Here is a 19158-nt window from a genome sequence, read left to right on the forward strand (position 1 = left end):
CATGCATGTTAGGTTAATTGGTGACTCTATTTGTCCATAGGTATGAATGTGAGTGTGAATGGTTGTTTGTCTATATGTGCCCTGCGATTGGCTGGCCACCAGTCCAGGGTGTACCCCGCCTGTTGCCCGAAGTCAGCTGGGATAGGCTCCAGCATGCCCCCCGCGACCCTGGAGAGGAGAAGCGGTATAGAAAATGGATGGATATTACAGAATCATTGAAAGAATAGTGCTTTCTGTCAAATTGTCTAGACGTCTGTCCACAGTGTCCAGGACAATCAGAAAGATGAGCTTATGAAAGTCAAACAAGTCATAAAATAAAATACAATAGTACCTTGCATAACATAAACCTCCTTTTACATAAATTCCACTGAACATAAAGAATTTATGTAAAGTTTTTGCTTCGTACTACAGAAGAAATTCCATATAACATTAAGTGTCAAGTCAGTGCAAGTCTTTTTTTTTTCCAATCAACTTTATTAATGCCTCAAGTCGGTGCAAGTTCAGACTAACACTTGGTGACGTCTTCTGACGCATCATGCTCTCATTGGCTGATTTTCGGGGCACCGCCTACACTCTCATTCCATTGGCTGAGTTATACAGCACGTACATGAGTTTGTGTGAGAGACAGGCTTGTCCCTTCAAACTCCTTCCTCTTCGTATTCGCCCTTAAACTAACTTAAACAATTAAGTTAAGTTACAAATTAAAATTTTGCACACAGCATTATCGTGTAGCGCGTGTGCGTTTGTCTGTGAGACCAGCTGACTCTTAGACTCTTTGAGTCGCATTTAGACTCAGGCTAGTCCTCCTCCTCCTTCCTGCCTCCACTTGCGTTCTCTTGAACGGTAAGATTGCTTTTGTTTTTTCAGTTTTATTCATTTACACTAATCTTATTTATTACCTTATTTTATATGTCTCTTCTGTTGTTGTTGCTTAATTTATTGGTATTTATGTTTCTTATGTTCTTATTCTTTCTTGTGTTTTCTTTCTTTTCTTGGGAGAATGAACAGAATAAGATTTTCATTGCATAGTATAACTGCTGTTTTACTATGCATATGACAATAAAACTCTCTTGAATCTTGAATATATTGGAATGTTACGCTACTATGTTTATGCTAATGTTTTCTTATATTTTCCCACCATATTTGGTGGTCTTTGAATATTTTCAAATACCAAAGGGGTGAGTTTGGGAAGATCTTGGAACGGATTAGGCTATTTACATGTATTTTATGCTTCGTATAACATAAAATCCCTATGCGTCTGTGTAGGCTCTCAGTCGTACAGGAGTTGTCCATCGAGGAAAAGGCTTCTTGAGACGTCATCTGTACTTCTGTGTAGAAGGTGTCGGACGTTTCGCTCCTCATCCGAAGAGCTTCGTCAGCAAACTAATAAGTGCTGTTAGCTTAGGCCTTAAATACAGTAAGAGTGGGCGGAATTGGTGTGCCAACACCCTCCTCCTATTGGTTCGTTACACTAAGCCTGGGCGGAGCAGTGGTATAATCCTATCCTGTTATTCACACCTACGATAAAAGGGAAGTGTCGCTCCCTGAATTGGGTATGAACGACTCTGATACTGGCTTGTTAGCATCTATTGTTCTGGCTCGGCCCTGCCTTCACCTCATTTGCAAGACTAAGAGCTGTGGGTTTTGGTCTCAGTAACCTGCTGAACACAGGGTCCAAATTAAACCTCAAACCACCATTCCGATTCAATGATGGGTTCTGTTGTTTGACAAAAATAGCTTCCTTTACTCCTCTTTCAAACCATCTGTTTTCTTTGGCCAAAATCTTAACCTCGCTGTCCTGAAAAGAGTGATTGGTAGCTTTCAGGTGTAGATGTACTGCTGATTGAGGACCACTAGCATTGTCCCTGCGATGTTGATAAAGCCTTTTTTGGAGCATTTGCTGAGTTTCCCCAATGTAGTGCTCTTTGCATTCCTCATCTTTACAGTGGATGGAATAGACCACATTGCTCTGTTTCTGGTTTGGAGCCTTGTCTTTAGGATGCACCAATTTTTGTCTCAGGGTATTTACTGGTTTGAAATAGGTAGGAATTTTGGAATTTTTCTTATGGCAACACAAAATTCCTACCTATTCCTACCTGACGAAGCTCTTCGGATGAGGAGCGAAACGTCCGACACCTTCTACACAGAAGTACAGATGACGTCTCAAGAAGCCTTTTCCTCGATAAAATCCCTATAACATAAAGGTTCTCGGAACAGATTATTTACGTTGTAGGGGCGTCTACTGTACATAAGAAGTAAATGTTTGTGCTCCAGTGTTGCACTGCTTTACTGCTTCCTCTATTTTGGCACAACCACTCCTGTTCAAAATCTTAAAACCACTTAAAAAAATTGCAAGAATGTGCATTTTTGCACTGTATTATGGTCATTTTATCACACGTCTACATTTGCACACTTGTGCATGACCAGTCGTGCATCCGCATTCATACAGGCTTGCCCAGTATGAGTATGCGCTAAATGATCCAAGTCAATTTCCAAGTCATTTTCCGTATTACAAGCCACATTTTGAACCTGCTATTTTAAGATCTGTATTGTTCAGACTTCTGTGTCTATTCAATAAGATCCCATCTGGTTCTTAGTCAAAACTCCAGACCACGTCTTGAAGCCAGCAGAGCTTACAATCTGTCTGAATCCGATTTGCTGTGAAGCAGTAATCTCTGAAAAGTGTGGGAAGAAAGTGCCTTCACATGTGGGTTTGACTTCAGTTGGGATGTAGTGCTCGGCCCGGGGAACAGTCATGATGTATGATCTGTAAGGCTTTGTAGTGAACAGAGGCTGGCGAGGAAAAGGAAATGTTCCTATACAGATATCCATCACTCTCAGCTCATCACCTTGCTGCTTCGTAGCCATGACAACAGGGTGGACACAAACCAGAGGAAACGATTAGTTCCTTATGTTGAAGTAATGCCTGCCCTGGGCCTCTGCTGGCCACATTAGTAAACAGGCTGATGGTGGTTTAGCTGCTGATTCTTAGCAGAAACACAACAGGGGGGAAATGATGTAGCAATGTTCCCGGACTGTGGAGTAAAAGTCACGCGTCACAGATTTACACTTATTGGGCTATGTGAGACCTGGTTTGGAACACCTTTTCAGGACCATGGAACATGACGACGTTGGTTGACATTGTTCTTATCGACCTGGTAAACCCCAGAGATGGGTCCAAAACGTGCTGGGTTATATATTAAATTTTGTTATAAAGTCAAACCGCCGTTTTTGTACGTCCCAATTTTAATATGATTCTTTTTTTTCTTTACTCTGTTTTTGTACAATATTGCACATAACGCTCATCACTTTGCTCTAGACTATGAAAATTGCAAAATTGAGTGCCCAAACAAAGCACCCAATGCTTTTTTTATTGAGTGACTGATAAATAACCCACCATGGGGCCAAAGAAAGTTGTGAGTGTTAGCAATTTGATAAGGATGGTGAGAAACACTATTGGATTCGATCTCCCCCGGATGTATGGGAAATCCACATCAACAAAGTTCCATTTGTCATTTATAGTTATTTTTGCATTGTTTTCTGCATGGAAAACTGTAATTATTTTCTATAAAACGTATTTTGTTAATATTTTTTGGTGTCTGGAACACATGAATTGGCTTTACCTTATTTACTATGGGAAAAAGTAGTGCCTCCGCTTCTGTACATTTTTTGTCCGACAATTAATAACTAACACCAAGGTACCACTGCATATGTTTCACACTGCTGCTGTCAAGACCCAATTGCGGCAGCATATTTTGGCCAGCAACAAGAAAAATTAAACATCCGAAGCAAAATGAGCAAAATTGAGTTATCATTGGAGTTGAGCATACTAATTGATTAGTTAATGAATTGATCATTGAGAATCGAGTGTGTGAAAGTGATTGTTGATGAATCGTAGTTGAGGTCAAATGGAGTACACAGGCGCTCTTCATTTAAATGACATTGGTGCATTTCTTTCACCCCTCGACTGCAACTGTACAAACTGATGAAAAGGGAATAAAGTGAATTTATCTTGGCTAGTGGTTACTGTGTCAGAATATGTGCAAGATTATTCTTGAATAAAGATTTCTCTGTGACAAAAAACCTCACATATTTGTGATTCGGCACCTGTGAGCAAAAGCTACATTTTTTTAAATTTTATTTTTGTCTGAAAATAGGCCATTTTTCAACAGAAAACTCATTTCATTCACCCAGTGTGTCAGTAATTATTTATACACACAATGATACAGATAAAATGAACAGCGTACACGTACCAGTTTTAGAAAGCCCACAGGTTTTACATGTTTATGTCTTTATGCTTCAGTGATAATGTTTTTTTTTCATCAAGTGTTGCGATTTTGTGCTTTGTTCGACGGTGAATGTGCCATTGTTGTATGCTGGGACGCAAAACTGAAACTTGTAATAGCTTTCTCAGGCGTGTCAAAAATGCACATTTTTATGGGCTACTCAATCACTCCCAGTATTTTGCACGTCATCCTGGAACAGAACGGCTCTACTGTATACACTAATTTATCTAACAGTTGTCAGTCATAATCCTGTTATTGCTTCAGGTATTTACAGTACTGTTCTGTTTTTAATTGAATTGATATATATTTTAATATATAAAATACAATAATAATTGATGGGCAATGGCACTCAAGAGAGCGCACACCTCTACCAAAGCTGAGCAATCCTAAATTTTTGAATATCTTGAAGTGGCAAACAATACTGTTCCACTTCAGGAGTTATTGTGCATTATGAAGTGAGCATCATTGACTTCAAAGTAGATGTGACACATCCCTTTTAGTTGCCATGTTGGAAAAGTCCTATGTAACTTTTTTGTTTTGCCTGTCCTACCAGCCACCAGCCGTACTTCTTTCCAGCTCTTCTGCAGTGATGAATTTTCTCCCAAAGCCTCAGCCTCATTCCTGCAGAGAGCCCTCATGTAGAAAGGCCTGTGTAGGATATAATGAATTAGGTGTCTACCCAGGGTTCCCTGACCTCTGACCCATGACATCGTCAATCAAGGAGGTCCTACATTTAAGTGAAATGGTGGGCCCCAAGCCTGGAAGGCTTAGCCCAGACCCTGGCGGCAAGCAGGGGCCACTGATTTTCACTTGTTTTCTATTTGTTTTCTTAATCCCTCAGTGTTCATCCTCGCTGATGTGTTTGGAGGGAATACATGACTATGTCTATAATTTGTTTAAAGGTTGAAGAAGAGAAATATATTGTGTTAAGTGAGAGGAGGACTTGAAGATGGATGAAAACATCTTCCCCCTCAGGCACATGTGGAAAAAATTTGCTTCTCCCCTTGTTGCTGGTCATTTCAAGACACAAGGTTTTGAAGGAGTAGTGTGTCTAATGTGTAGTGATGTGAAAATGTGTGCTCTGTGTAATGACGTTTTTTTGTGGGATTAGGCGAAGGCAGGTTTATGGTGAAAAGTAACCAACTGTACCTCCTTCCTCCTTTTTAACCACTAACTTTTCTTACTTCCACTCCCTCCTGAGACATACATGAATTCCAACTTTTTTATCAGCTCACCTGTATGTTCTCTTTCACTGAAGTGATTTACAAGCTATGCATTGGCAGCTCCACACCGTCCGTATGCCCGTCTGATCAAACACACTCTATTTATTAGAGGAAGGCAGCAAGCACTGAGAGGTTATCACTGACTGCCAAAATCACAGACACGGCTTCATCATTCTTCCAAGCTTTGCTTAAAATCTGTCACTTTTAGCACATTACTGTTCATTCAGTTCTTTCCATATGTTGTGTTGTGCTGGAGATGAATGCAGAATTTGTAAATATCACTCATGGATCTTTCTGTAGAGGCATTGCGTTGAAAAAAAATGTTGCCGTATAATTTGAGCTTGCAGCAATGGACATGTTCTTCCTCAGACTAATCTTTGATGTTATGTTTGCTGCAGTTTGTTGTTCATTGATATGTGTAATAGAGATGCACAATATAATTTTTTTCAGGCCAATACTATAAGTCCCTGCATCTCAAGGCCGATATCGATCATTGATAACTTTTTATATTTATTATTATTTTAAATTCACATTTCAATATAGTTTGTGCACACCTGGAGTTAAGAATGACTCAAGCAAAGTTGGATTTGACTAACTGTATCTGCAAATGTATTCTAACTAGGTTTGTTCCGATCAGGGTTTTATGCTGCCGATTCAGATGCAGATCATCCATGAGTGAGGAGTTTGACCCGGTGAACGAGAGGGTAGTTTCCCTTCGCCTTCGGGTGGTGGGACGGGACCTGACTGTTGTTTGTGCTTATGCGCCAAACAGCAGTTCAGAATACCCACGCTTTTTGGAGTCCTTAGAGGGAGTGCTGGAGAGTGCTCCCTCAGGGGATTCCCTTGTTCTGCTGAGGTACTTCAACGCTTCCGTTGGCAGCGACAGTGAGACCTGGAGAGGTGTGATTGGGAAGAACGACCCCCCTAATCTGAACCAAAGGGGTGTTTTGTTATTGGACTTCTGTGCTCGTCGCAGATTGTCCATATTGAACACCATGTTCAAGCATAAGGGTGTTCATATGTGCACCTGGCACCAGGACACCCTGGGCCGCAGTTCAAAGATTGACTTTGTGGCCGTGTCGTCAGACTTGCAGCCACATGTTTTGGACACTTGGGTGAAGAGAGGGGCGGAGCTGTCAACCGATCACCACCTGGTGGTGAGTTGACTCCGATGGTTGGGAAGGATGCCGGTCAGGCCTGGCAGGCCTAAACGTATTGTGAGGGTCTGCTAGGAACGTCTGACAGTCCCCTGTCAGAAGGAGTTTCAACTCACACCTCCGGGAGAGCTTTGACCATGTTCTGAGGGAGGCGGCGGACATTCAGTCCAAGTGGGCCATGTTCCATGCCTCCATTGTCGAGGCGGCTGATCTGAGCTGTGGCCGTAAGGTAGTTGGTGTCATTCATGGCGGTAATCCCAGAACCCGTTGGTGGACACCAGTGGTGAGGGATGCTATCAAGCTGAAGAAGGAGTCCTGATCGGGCCTTTTTGGCCCATGGGACTCCGGCGGAAGCTGACGGGTACCGGCAGGCTAAGTGCTTTGCGGCTCTCGCTGTCACTGAGGCAAAAACTCGGACATGGGAGGAGTTTGGAGAAGCCATGGAGAATGACTTCCAGATGGCTTGGAAGAGATTCTGGACCACCATCCGTCGTCTCAGGAGGGGGACTGTCCACCGGATAGTTGAATCTCGGATTCAGGAGGAGCAGTGTGGTTTTTGTCCTGGTCGTGGAACTGTGGACCAACTCTACACTCTCGGCAGGGTTCTTGAGGTTGCATGGGAGTTGGCCAACCAGTCTACATGTGTTTTGTGGACATGGAGAAGCATTCAACCGTGTTCCTCGAGGAATTCTGTGGGGAGTACTCCGGGAATATGAGGTACCGGACCACCTAATTCAGGCGGTTTGTTCCCTGTATGACCGGTGTCAGAGTTTGGTTTGCATTGCCGGCAATAAGTCGGACGTGTTTCCAATGAGGGTTGGACTCCGCCAGGGCTGCCCTTTGTCACGGATTCTGTTCATTACTTTTATGGACAGAATGTCTAGGCGCAGAAGAAGATGGATGGATGGATGGGTTTTGCGAGTTCCTGAGAAACTATTGCCAGATCTCGAGAAAGTATTGCGAGATCCCGAGAAACTTCTGCAAGAGCTCGAGAACGTTTTGCGAGCTCCTAAGAAACTATTGCAAGATCTCAAGAAAATATTGAGATCCCAAGAAAGGTTTGTGCACTCCTGAGAAACTATTACAAGATCTCAGGAAAGGAAGTTAGATCCTGAGAAATTTTTGTGAGAGCCCCTGAACATTTTGTGAGATCCTGAGAAACAGTTGCCAAATCTCAAGGAAGTATTGTGAGATCCCGAAATTGTTTTGCGAGCTCCTGAGAAACTATTGCAAGATCTCAAGAAAATATTGTGAGACCCCGAGAAAGTTTTGCGAGATCCTGAAAAAGTTTTTAAAGCCTTTGTTTACGTTTGGGTCAGCCAGTGTTTTTGAACAACGGAAGACACGCACCCATGGCCTCAAATAGAAAGACATACTGTGTTCTTTACTGTAGACATTGCCTTCATATAAGTAAGAGACATTTGGGGATTAGCGTGTTGTAAAGATTATTCTGAACTAGTAGGCGTAGTTGTGTTCATTGGGAACCAATTGAAGTACTTTGGACGGTTTCCCGAGTACCACTGGAAGTACGCATAATATCCTCTTTAGGAATCTGTCGTGACTTAGGAACTCCAGAAGGTCCACCTGCATCTTATGATGAGCAAGCAGCAATATTTGCAGCATCTCTAATCGTTTATCGAGATCTCTCAAAACTTTCTTGAGCTCACAATAGTTTCTTTGAATTTGTCATTTGCTTCTTTCTCATCTTTTTATTCACCTACAATTTCATAATTTGATAAAAATGTGGCCTACAGAAATATGAACTCAACTGCTTAAGAGCAACACAAGCAATGGATCAAGTACAGTTTAAATCCAACAATAAAAAACTGTAAATTTCAGAATTTCTTTCAATTTTACTGAATACTAGCTAGTGAAGTGATTCCAATAAACCAGTATTTCTTGGGAAATGTTAGTCCATTATATTAGTCACAGGCTATGTCCTAGTAATATAGATGAGGAGTAAAGTGAGGAGTGGTGTAATGGAGTGCTGTAAAGAGAGAGCAGCAGCCTGATGAATGGAGCCCACAGTGACTCTCTTAAGTGTCAGCAGGAGCTTCCAGATAGATAACCTCTGCTCTGCTCAGCTTCCAGCATCACACAGCGATTAAGGTCATTTTCACAATGCGGTTCTTTTAATGTTGAGTCTTGACTTCCCTTTTCTCTCTTTCTGTTTTCATCTCTTTCCCTCTCAGCCACACTCAGGTGGACCCATCTTGCTGGCCGGATACGAGGATGGATCCCTGCTGTTATGGGACATAACCCAGAGGTCCAAGTTGAGTCAAACCAAAGTCCACCATGAGCCTGTCATGTGCCTGACCTTCGACCCTGAGGTACTGAGGGGCATATCGGGATCTTCGGAGAAGCAACTGTCCTCATGGATCCTGGATGGGCAGAATAACCTGCAGGTTGGTGCAGACTTCAATGGTGTCACTTAAGTTGTTGGTCATAAAACTTAAATATTCGATTCTTGTTGAGGTGTCCACAAAGAACATGAGTTGTCAAAAAGACACTTTTGGAGCATTGCCTTTTACAAATGATCAGGAGCCAAATAGGAAGGGGCTTTAGGTGGTGCTTGGCAGTAAATCAGTTGCTGGTTACACAGCACTGGAGTGGCTGGGGGCCAAGTGCTGGAGGGGAGTGGGGGCGACTATGGATGTCACTCAGGACTACAACCACCCACATACACTTTGATATATAGTCAACCATTACGCTTGGATAATATTATTACAATGCCACCCAATATAAAAAACATAATGGGATAAAAATGGTCACTTTGCAGTGATACAAAATTCCTTTCTTCCTACAGTACCTAATTTAGCAGTTAAAATAAACATTAAATATTATTTTGCGCTAAGGATAAACTGCCCTCTTACAGTACATACATGTACTTTCACACAGATGCCCCCACTTTTCACCAATACCTGTGCAAACGTATTTCCAGCCACACCAAAGGACATTACTTGAGCTTTGAACTCATAATTCATTTTACGTAACAGTCAACCCTCTGAGACTTAGCGCCTCATTAGAAGCCATATTTTTTCTTGATTTCATGAGCAAAAGGGAATGCTCCTATTTTCAAGCCAACCTCCATGAATCAGAGACGCTGAGGAACGTGGAGCTGATCTTGTTCTCTCCAGCTATACTGTTTTTGTTTCCAGGGCTTTTCACAAATGAATGCTTGAATTGGAAATATTTGCAAACCCTCGTTTTTGTTTCGCCCTTAAATTGTGTCGAGGAAAAAAAACACTACTGTGGATATGAGTTGATAGACTGAAAGAGAAGAGAATGATCATTTAGTTTATTTTGCTTAAGCAGCACAATATTGATTCAGTATTGTAATACAGGAGGAAGATGACAGGAAAAAAACACAGTGAGAGCACAAGCATCCAACAGGGGCTTTTAAATTACCCCTAAGTGCAGCTCAGTGTGACATCCAGACAGCAAAGCTCAGTTCTTCCCACAAAAGTATTTTTGTGTGGCGATAGTTGGCGGGTGGGCAGAGGGGGAACTGCTGGGTGGCGCACCCGGGCCCCAGGTCCTGACAGATGACCCCTGAGAGGTAATAAAAATATCAAAACCTCAGAGGCCCCTTAGCCAAACAAAAAACACATCTGCAGTAGAGGGAACAGTAGACACAGTGGGAAGCTGCAATAAAGGTTGAGGAGGCTGTAAGCACCACAGTATCCCACTCCTCAACATGGCCCTGCGTTATGGAGGTGGCTGACAGGGCAGATCGATGTACTGTAGCTGGGTAAGAAATCACGGAATCATGGGGAAACTGAATAAGACACAACACAGTGCTGTTGTGATTTAGTGAAGCTGAAGTTTTGTTGAAGTGGCCTTATCAAGGCCAGATAAAGTCTGATATCTTCAGGAATGGTGCTTAATGTAATACACATGGCTCTCTACTGCCTTTATCTGCTGTGTGACCTGGCCTCCCCAGTATATTCTCCAAGTAATAAAGCATCCTTTGCATGCACACACACACTGTCCCGTGAGCGTACATTTTTGGAACTGTTTCAGAGTGAGACTGTGTGGGTGTGGATGAAAAGATTTACAAGCTGTTAAATTGGATAGACGTATATTTAGGCGGTCACTCATTTGCACTGACGAGGAGTGACAGGTTCCCTGAGGAGAGTGCTGTTTGTACGAAGAGAAAACAGGAATCAACAGCGGTAGATTAGCCGTATAAATCAAGCATGGCTGACAGCAAGTCTCCGTGGAACCCCACCATCTCATTTTAAACGTAAACATATTCAGCGTTGCTAACGTCTTCTGTGAAGATGAAGTTCTTGTAACAGTCAGCCATTCAGCCGACAATGGATTGAGGAGGGTCCTGTCATAAAAATTACAGCTCTTCTTATTGAGCACCCTCCCGCTGTCTTTTTCTGAATGGAACTGCTCACCTGTTTGACACATCCATCTCTTGTCAGCTAGAGCCAAGCTCTGACAGGCAAGGTGACAAAAGGCTGTAATCTCCTCCTGTGCGAGTGTGATTCAGGGCCAGGGTGTGTCAGAAATGCGTGTGAAAAGCCTTCCAGCCGATAGGCTCGAGTGAGTGAGCGTTGATGGGATGTTTCAGTGGATCAGCATGAACGCCAAGGCTGAAGTAAAGACTAGGGGGAGAGGGGGAGCAAAGTTCGAGTGAATTCTGCCAACTGGACGCTTTTTTGATTGTCTCTTCTGTACATGACATGCTGCAAAGAGATCATGACGTGTGTGTTTATGTTGGAACTGTTATTGCTTAAGAAATGAGCTCGTCTACTAAGCGGAACTGGTAGCCCCAAGACAAGTGAGGAAGCCAACATTGATGCTGCTCGCCTGTGTTTGTGCTTGCATGCAGCAATGAGGATAGAGGGAGTTTTCAAAACAATGATGAAGTCCAATGTTTCCAGCAGTGATGAAATTGTGAGACCATAAAAGCAAGGAAAAAGTAAATTACAACTGCCCTAAATATAAATTGCTAACGTTCCTTTGCTGTCCTTGTTGAGAAGTTGTTGAAAGCTGCTAAAATACTTAAGAAGAAATGAAGATATCCAAGATGCTATCCAAAATTGAATTGTTTCGTTCATGCTGTAGGCTACAGTTGTGTGTAAATCGTTAGAATTGTTCAAATATTAGTTGTATGTTGATCACTACACAAACATACAATAGACAGCTACACAAGTACGCGCACACTAAGTTTGTATGTTTACAAGACGGTGTACGAAAACTGTAACGAAACCAAAACTTTTTGTAGAATTTGGTTTTCAAGGAAAATTTGCGCTGAAATTTTCATACACCATCTGAATTTGTGTACAACCAAACTTTGTTTGCATTACAAACAAGTCAGTTAGCTCGCATATTCCGCAAGATGTTGAGAAGAACTCCTCCGATCGCCACCTTTTATTGAAAAGTTTTCAATAAAGGGAAAACTGATGTTAAATGGGAGCAATTGCTTTGGTTTTCGTACATTCCAATTTTCGTCTGATTTGTTGGAACAGTTAGAACGAAAACCAGGTTTTGACTGTACTGGGCACAACTTTCTCGTCAGAATTGAGACTGAAATTCTCTGGGCCAATTTTTTCCACACACATGCATACACGCACACACACACACACACACACATACACACACACCATGTTGGGGGCCATGTTCTTATATATTTTTCTTATATTATTATTATTATTATTATTGTTGTTCCTAGTCTCCTCAGTGTCTTGTTCTGCCTTCCAATGGTATTTCTGCAGTTCTTCATGGCAGGTCCCGGAAAGAAGAATTTCGTCATTAAATCAAAAGAACTATAGAAAATAATTCATGAAGTGAAGAACATGGCACGCTCACTCAGTCAAGAGCGCAATCCTACACGTAATAAGATAAGATAAGATAAGATAAGTCAAAAGAAAAGGCAATTCATTAATGTGGTCGCTCCTCACAATGCCTAACCGGGGAGAACCAGGGCGGTCAAGCCAACTCGTGCTGGCCGGCGAGGCACAAGTAGGGCTCTTTCAAATCAAAATGATATTTTTGTTATGTTTATGATTAAGTAATGCAATGCAATTCCAATTGTGTTATAATGTAAGCTATTTTTTATGATACTCTTACATAGTTTGCACATTTAGACAGGATGTGGGGCACAGCTCTCTCTTATTTTGAAGGCCGTAAGTGTGTTGTGTGTTGAGAATATGTCTTGAAGTGAAACGAGCTTGTTTGCAGGTATAAAGTGCCTCCTGCTGCCGTGGCTTTTGTTCTTATTTCACACAGAACGTACACAACGTCAGCCGGCATCCTGAAACACTTGTTTGCGTTAACAAGCGGTAAAACACTCTCATAAAGCCTGAGGCGCGTGCACACACACACAGCCGCACTAGAATGCGCTGCTAAAGTAAGCTGACCGCGTTAGCTTCCGCTCACGCTCCCTAAGAGATGAGTTTTTTTCGGAAACTTTCATTTGGTGTTTCAGGTCGTCGTTTTTATGTGTTTAGTTCGGGAGGGGCTGGGTTTGTGTTTGTGAAGAGATTCCGCTGAGGAAATATTTGCCCACACAAACTTCCTTCTCCTCACGATGACAGCATTTCATTCACATTGTGTCAATTTTCTGCAAGATTCCACACATTAGATTCATTTTTTTCTCCTCACAATGACAGCATTTCATTCACATTATGTCAAATTCCGTCAACGCAAAAATCATATGGCCCTAGTCACGAGGGGGACAGGGCCAACAAAAGTGCAGCATAAGTCTCTGAGTAAAATGGTGTGTTTGTGATGCAGCTCATTAAGTACAATTTATTTGACAAAAATTGTCCTCATTTACAAATTAGATGTCTTAGTCTGAATTGAGGTCTCAATTTTTTCCAATTTTTTAAAAAATGTTTTGTTGTTGTTTGTGCAGCCCTATGGGCCCTGAAAAATTACAATGGTAATTTAGAAGCCAACAGAGAGGCACACACTCTCTTTTTACCAGTAGAAAGTAAAAACAGTTAGGCAGCAGCCCCTAATTCAGTGACCTTTCCTGCATCATTAGTATTTACTGCTTACAATTGACCCTTTAATAAAACAAATGCCCTTTCCTGACACAAATTTGGGGATTGAAAACAAACATAAACAGACACTTTAACCCATCATTATCAGGCCTGTAATTCAAACCAGATGGAAGGAGGTCGTGGCATACCAACTTCTTGAGGTAATAACAAAGCTCCAAACAGTCTGTCACCCCCAAGGTTTCTTTGCATCAATGCGCCTTGGCTTGTTTGGTCTAAGCAGTCACACACTGACGCTGCTGGTACCGATGATGATGGCTTGATTAATATCAACAACAACAAAATAATCACAACAGTTTTCTGTTTTGATCAATGACATTCCTCTCTGCTGGCCTTGCTTCCTTTGCATTCCTCTTTATCCACTTGGGCTGTGCATACCTGGCTTATATCTTCCACATGCAGCTTGTAGATAGTTCCAGCTTGTAACAGAAGCAGATAAATCCGGCAACATATCTTTCTATGCAAGGCCATTAGTCTCTTTAGACAACCCATGAAGTCAATTTTACGCTGTCCAGTTTTATTGTAGCCCCATGATCCAGATGTGCGTGCCCCGTGGAATGATGCAGCTGAGATCCCCAGCTTGCAGGAAGAGCACGTTTTGCTCCCGAGGAATGCCCACCTCGACAGGCCCGTATGATTGTGATCCAGGGCACCATTCATTATAGGATGTCAGAATGGTTGTCCCTTAGCAAGATTGATCCAGTCTTCAGGACACTGTAGCCCACAGAAGAAAATAGCTGTGGCTAATCTTTAGCAGGCAGACGTTACAAATGTGTATTCATCAGGTCTCTTCTCTTGCTGACCAGACCTTTCAGTGCAAATGTAATTCATCAGAGGCGCTTAAAGACACAACACCTTTGCAAACAAGAATTTCACCGAGATGGTTTCTCTCTTGCTTGCAAACTGTGACAATGGTAACTCTAGCCCCGTCGTGCTTCCAGTGTAGGCCCCCTTAACTCCAAACCAAATATTGGGACGCAGAGAGATTTGCTCATGACCCTCATGCCGTAATGTTTTATGCTTGATGATTGAGACTCAGGATTTTACTGGTCAGGTTCAGCAGACATCCACCCTCACTTGTGGACCTCTGTCATCAGAGCACCTTATAATCGCTCGCTGTCATTGTTTGTGTTGCCAGGAGGAGGTGGTTGGCAGTGATTCATTGACTTAATGACATAATTACAATGTCTGATTCTATCCATGTCATATTCACATGAGTTGTATAGTTTTATGATATTAATACGCCGACATACCAGAAAAGAGGCAAAAATGTGGATCACTGTTTTCAAAGCTGGTGTGTGTGAGTGAATATCTTGCTTTGGCTAAAACACAAAATAAGAGTTCTGCTTTAATGACTAATGAAATAAAAAAAATATTAGCGTTTGAAAGACTGAAATCAGAAGATATTTCTATTTTAAAATGTAAAAAAACAATTGCCAAATACCAAACTAGTTCTCGATTAATTGAATCATTGATTAATCATCGATTCATTGGTTAATTGTTGCAGCTCAACTTTCCATTACATGGTTACGGTTGGGCTCACTGTCTTCCCATTAATGTCTTTAAATATCCATTTTAACATATGTATTTTTTAATTAAGCTATTTTTAATAAATAATGATATTATATATAATAATTAATTATTACAAGTGAAGGAAGATGATTTACAGTTTAATGAAACAAAAGCCCTAATGTTTTCTGAATAGTAGTTGATGAATAACATTATATCTGAATGAACCCACCACAAAAATGTCACAAGTTAGGACTTATTCTAGTTATGTTGTTCTTGATTTTGTTTTATAGCTCCAAGACTGTGTGACTCTAACCAACCCTGGCGTTTCCCAGCTGTGCATCAGAGGAGACGGTAAACTGTTAGCGTCAGCGGGCTGGGACCATCGGGTCCGGATATTTGGCTGGAAAAATCTGCGACCTCTGGCAGTCCTGCAGCACCACAACGACATGGTGCTCAGCGTTGCCTTCTCCGACCACAAGGACCCAAGGCAAAGGCTTCTAGCTGCTGGATCTAAAGACCAAAGGATCAGCTTATGGTCAATATACAATCAAGGACCTGATACAAATTCATGACTTCAGCATCAATTCTTTATCTAAGCATCTTCTGATGCAGAACCTTCTAGTATCATTTTCAGCTTGATTTTTGAATAACATATTCGCAAGTGTAAAGAACAGTTAAAGTGGCTTTTCTTTTGATTTTTTTTTTTTTGCGATTTTGGTGTACAGGCAGTCCTTGCCTTCTGGCATTTTTTGGTTATGCAGGCACACCCATCAATCATTAATACTGTACAAAATGAAAAAGAACTATCTACGCTGCTACAATGAGGACGAACACCACCACTTTCGGTCATTTTAGTCAAAGATAAGTGAAGTGAATTTAGACATCATAAAATTCTTCGAAAGGGAGAAACGCCAACCAGCATTGGCTGCATGCCCGGTCGAAGCCACCCAAATACTGCGACCATCATCAAGGATTATGATGGTATCTTTGTGAAAGATCTATGAAATGGACAAGGATAATTAAGCACGAATGACGAATGACTTAAGTGTAAATCAGGTATATCTTCCGACTTTGAAACAAGGAGGAACGGAGCTCAACCGTGCACCAAGGGACACCTGTAAACTATTTGGATCATCTTACTCTGTTAGATTGGTAATATGCCACCCAAAAGATAAAGTCACATTTGCATGACATTCAAATCAAAGTTTGAAGTCCTTTTAAAAGCTGATGTTTATCAGAAGCTAACTAGGCATGGGCCGGTTACCGGTTTCAAGGTATGCTCCGGTATGAAAGAGTTTCAAAACCGCTCAAAATGTACCTCATACCGTCCTACGGTGTGAGAGAAAGAGGAGGTCCGGTGCGGCCACAGTGGAAATACTTTGTCACGTGCTGTGTTATTCCTCGCAGTTGGAACTGGGCATCGAGGTGCTGAAAACAGCTGTGTTGCCAAAATGTGGGCAACTTAACCGTCGCGACTTAGATAGCACCGACTTCAGCTGCCACGTTTGCATCAAGCGGTGCCGGTGTGACGAGATGGGTGCCATTGTAGAGTTCCGCATCCCGTAGCATGTGGATTTAGTGTGTATTTCACATGGCTTTGCAGTCAAACTCATGGGTAATCACGTAACACTATATATAAGTACACTATATATAAGTAACTATATATAAGTACATTTCTGACATGTTAATGTGAATATCAACCTAATGATTGGTAAATGTCGTTTAATCACTTGTAGTGTAAACACATTTTGATGCTACACGCTGCAGCGTAAAACATATAGTCAATGACAAAATACGCTTATACAGGTATGGCATTTAGTGAAAACATTGTACTCACGTGAAAGATTTCTTCAAAGGGATGTACTTCTAGAAGATTTGCTCCATTTACAACAGGTTTCCTTGTATACGCATGCGCAGTAGCGTGAGGTGGCAGAACCCGGCGTCATCCCACCGGTACGGCCGCGCTGATGGAGTCAAGGGTCACCAAATGTGGAGGTGTGATTCAGAAGGAGACAGGAGTCGAGGATAAGTGATATAAACTGTTTACTATCCACTGAACAACAAGAAACAACCACAATCGGAAGGGAAACTTGGTAGAGCAATCCAGCAACTCAAAATAACACATTTTATTATTATATAAATATATAAATATACATTTGCCCAAGGTTATCATGCCATCAGAATCTCAAACCGGCCCATGCCTAAAGATAACCCACAATTTCCAGTTATTTCACAGTTTATGCACAGAAGAGCTGGGCAGATTGAATTAAATAGTTAAAGATTTTAATCCGAAGCTTTAGTTCTTTTTTTTGATTGACTTTTTAAGGTGGTAGTTTGCCCAAGCCTAATGAAACTATGTGATTGTTTACTTACCTAATGTGAGCTCTGCTCCAGTGCACTTGAATATGAGGAATAGGACACACCTGAGCTGCTACGTAATGTCGTGTTGTTATCTTAGCGGGTCTTTGCTTAACACAGATGCTGCGTTCTGACCTGAGCCGTGTTTGTCAAACAAGGTTAATCACAGCAAGCCTGGAGAGCAGAGAGCTGTTGGCTTCCAGTATCAGTAGTTCAGCACTATTTAATGATGAATTGATATTTTTTCTCTTCTGCACATTTACTCTGTACTATTCATTTGCATGTAATACCAAATACGGGTGTTTTTTGGGTTTTTTTAGGACCATTTGTCATGAGAATTGTTGTTTTTCTGTCTACAGTCTAATAATATCTCAGAGTCAATGAGCAGCGCACGTAGAGGACAAAGGCCATGGCTTCAAACACTGGACATTCTGCTCCATAAAGGATTCTCTCTTGGGATGACTGAGTTGAGAGGCCCATCACACTCGACAGGAAAGACCTGAGAATTCAAAGAGCCCGAGCGAAATGATGACTTGTTCCATAACACAACTGCTGTGGAAAATAACTGTTGAACTTTAACTGCATTTTGACCTGTTATTTTCCCCCATTTATCTATTTCTGTAGGTGGTACACATGAACGAAAGAGCCGCTGTGGCCTGCAGTGCATCCTCGCACATTCGAGAGTCAGCACTCACTATTTTTTATCTCCAAAAACAGTTTTTTTTCAGCCGAAAACACATCACATTCATCCATCCATCGATTTTCTGTACCGTGTCTCCTCATTAGGGTCGTGGGGGTCTGCTGGAGCCTATCCCAGCTGACTTCGGGCGACAGGCAGTGTACACCCTGGACTGGTCGCCAGCCAATCACAGGGCACATATAGACAAACAACCATTCACACTCACATTCATACCTATGGACAATTTAGAGTCGCCAGTTAACCTAACATGCATGTTTTTGGAATGTGGGAGGAAACCGGAGTTCCCGGAGAAAACCCACACACGCACGGGAGAACATGCAAACTCCACACACGACTGTGTGGCCAACATGCTAACCACTAGACCACCGTGCGGCCATCTCATTCACAACTAATCATTTGTAAATATGCGATAATGCAGGTAGAATGTACAGCATACATGTACCACTGCATTCTTGCATGTTTGTGTCTTTATGCTTCACTGATAAAGTATTTTTGTCAAACGTTGAGTTTCCGGGCTATCATTGAAAGCACCAAAAGTTTTGCTCATGAAGCAACTTCTACAGTCAATCCGGCCTTAACACTCGCAGCTTGTTCAGGGGTGTCCAAACTTTTTCCACTGGGGGCCACATACAGAAAAATGAAAGGATGCAAGGGCCACTTTGTTATTTTGTAAGCAAACTCATGTAGAACTTTTCTTCTTAACTAATGTTTGTAAATCTTCTTTTTGTAATGTTAGGATTTTATGTTCATAGTATTTACACTTTGTTCCCATTTTTCCAACCAAATTTTCCAATAAAATTCATTTTATTTTGTTTTTGTTGTTTCTCATAATGTTATGACTTTTACAAAAATAACATTTTTTCTTTAATATTTTGGTTCTATTCTACGAAAATGACATTATTT

General features: G+C 41.7%; 1 protein-coding gene across 2 annotated transcripts in view; it reads left to right on the forward strand.

The window, feature by feature from the left end:
- The window catches only part of gnb1l (guanine nucleotide binding protein (G protein), beta polypeptide 1-like), a 38420-nt gene extending 19262 nt beyond the window's left edge, over positions 1-19158 (forward strand). For both annotated transcript variants that reach the window (XM_054774770.1, XM_054774771.1), the window contains 2 exons: positions 8859-9071; positions 15488-19158. In XM_054774770.1, the coding sequence (XP_054630745.1) occupies positions 8859-9071; positions 15488-15769 (495 nt within the window). In that variant the 3' untranslated portion in view covers positions 15770-19158. The remainder of the gene's footprint in view (positions 1-8858; positions 9072-15487) is intronic.

Source organism: Dunckerocampus dactyliophorus, chromosome 4 (assembly GCF_027744805.1).
Source record: "Dunckerocampus dactyliophorus isolate RoL2022-P2 chromosome 4, RoL_Ddac_1.1, whole genome shotgun sequence".
NCBI lineage: Eukaryota > Metazoa > Chordata > Actinopteri > Syngnathiformes > Syngnathidae > Dunckerocampus > Dunckerocampus dactyliophorus.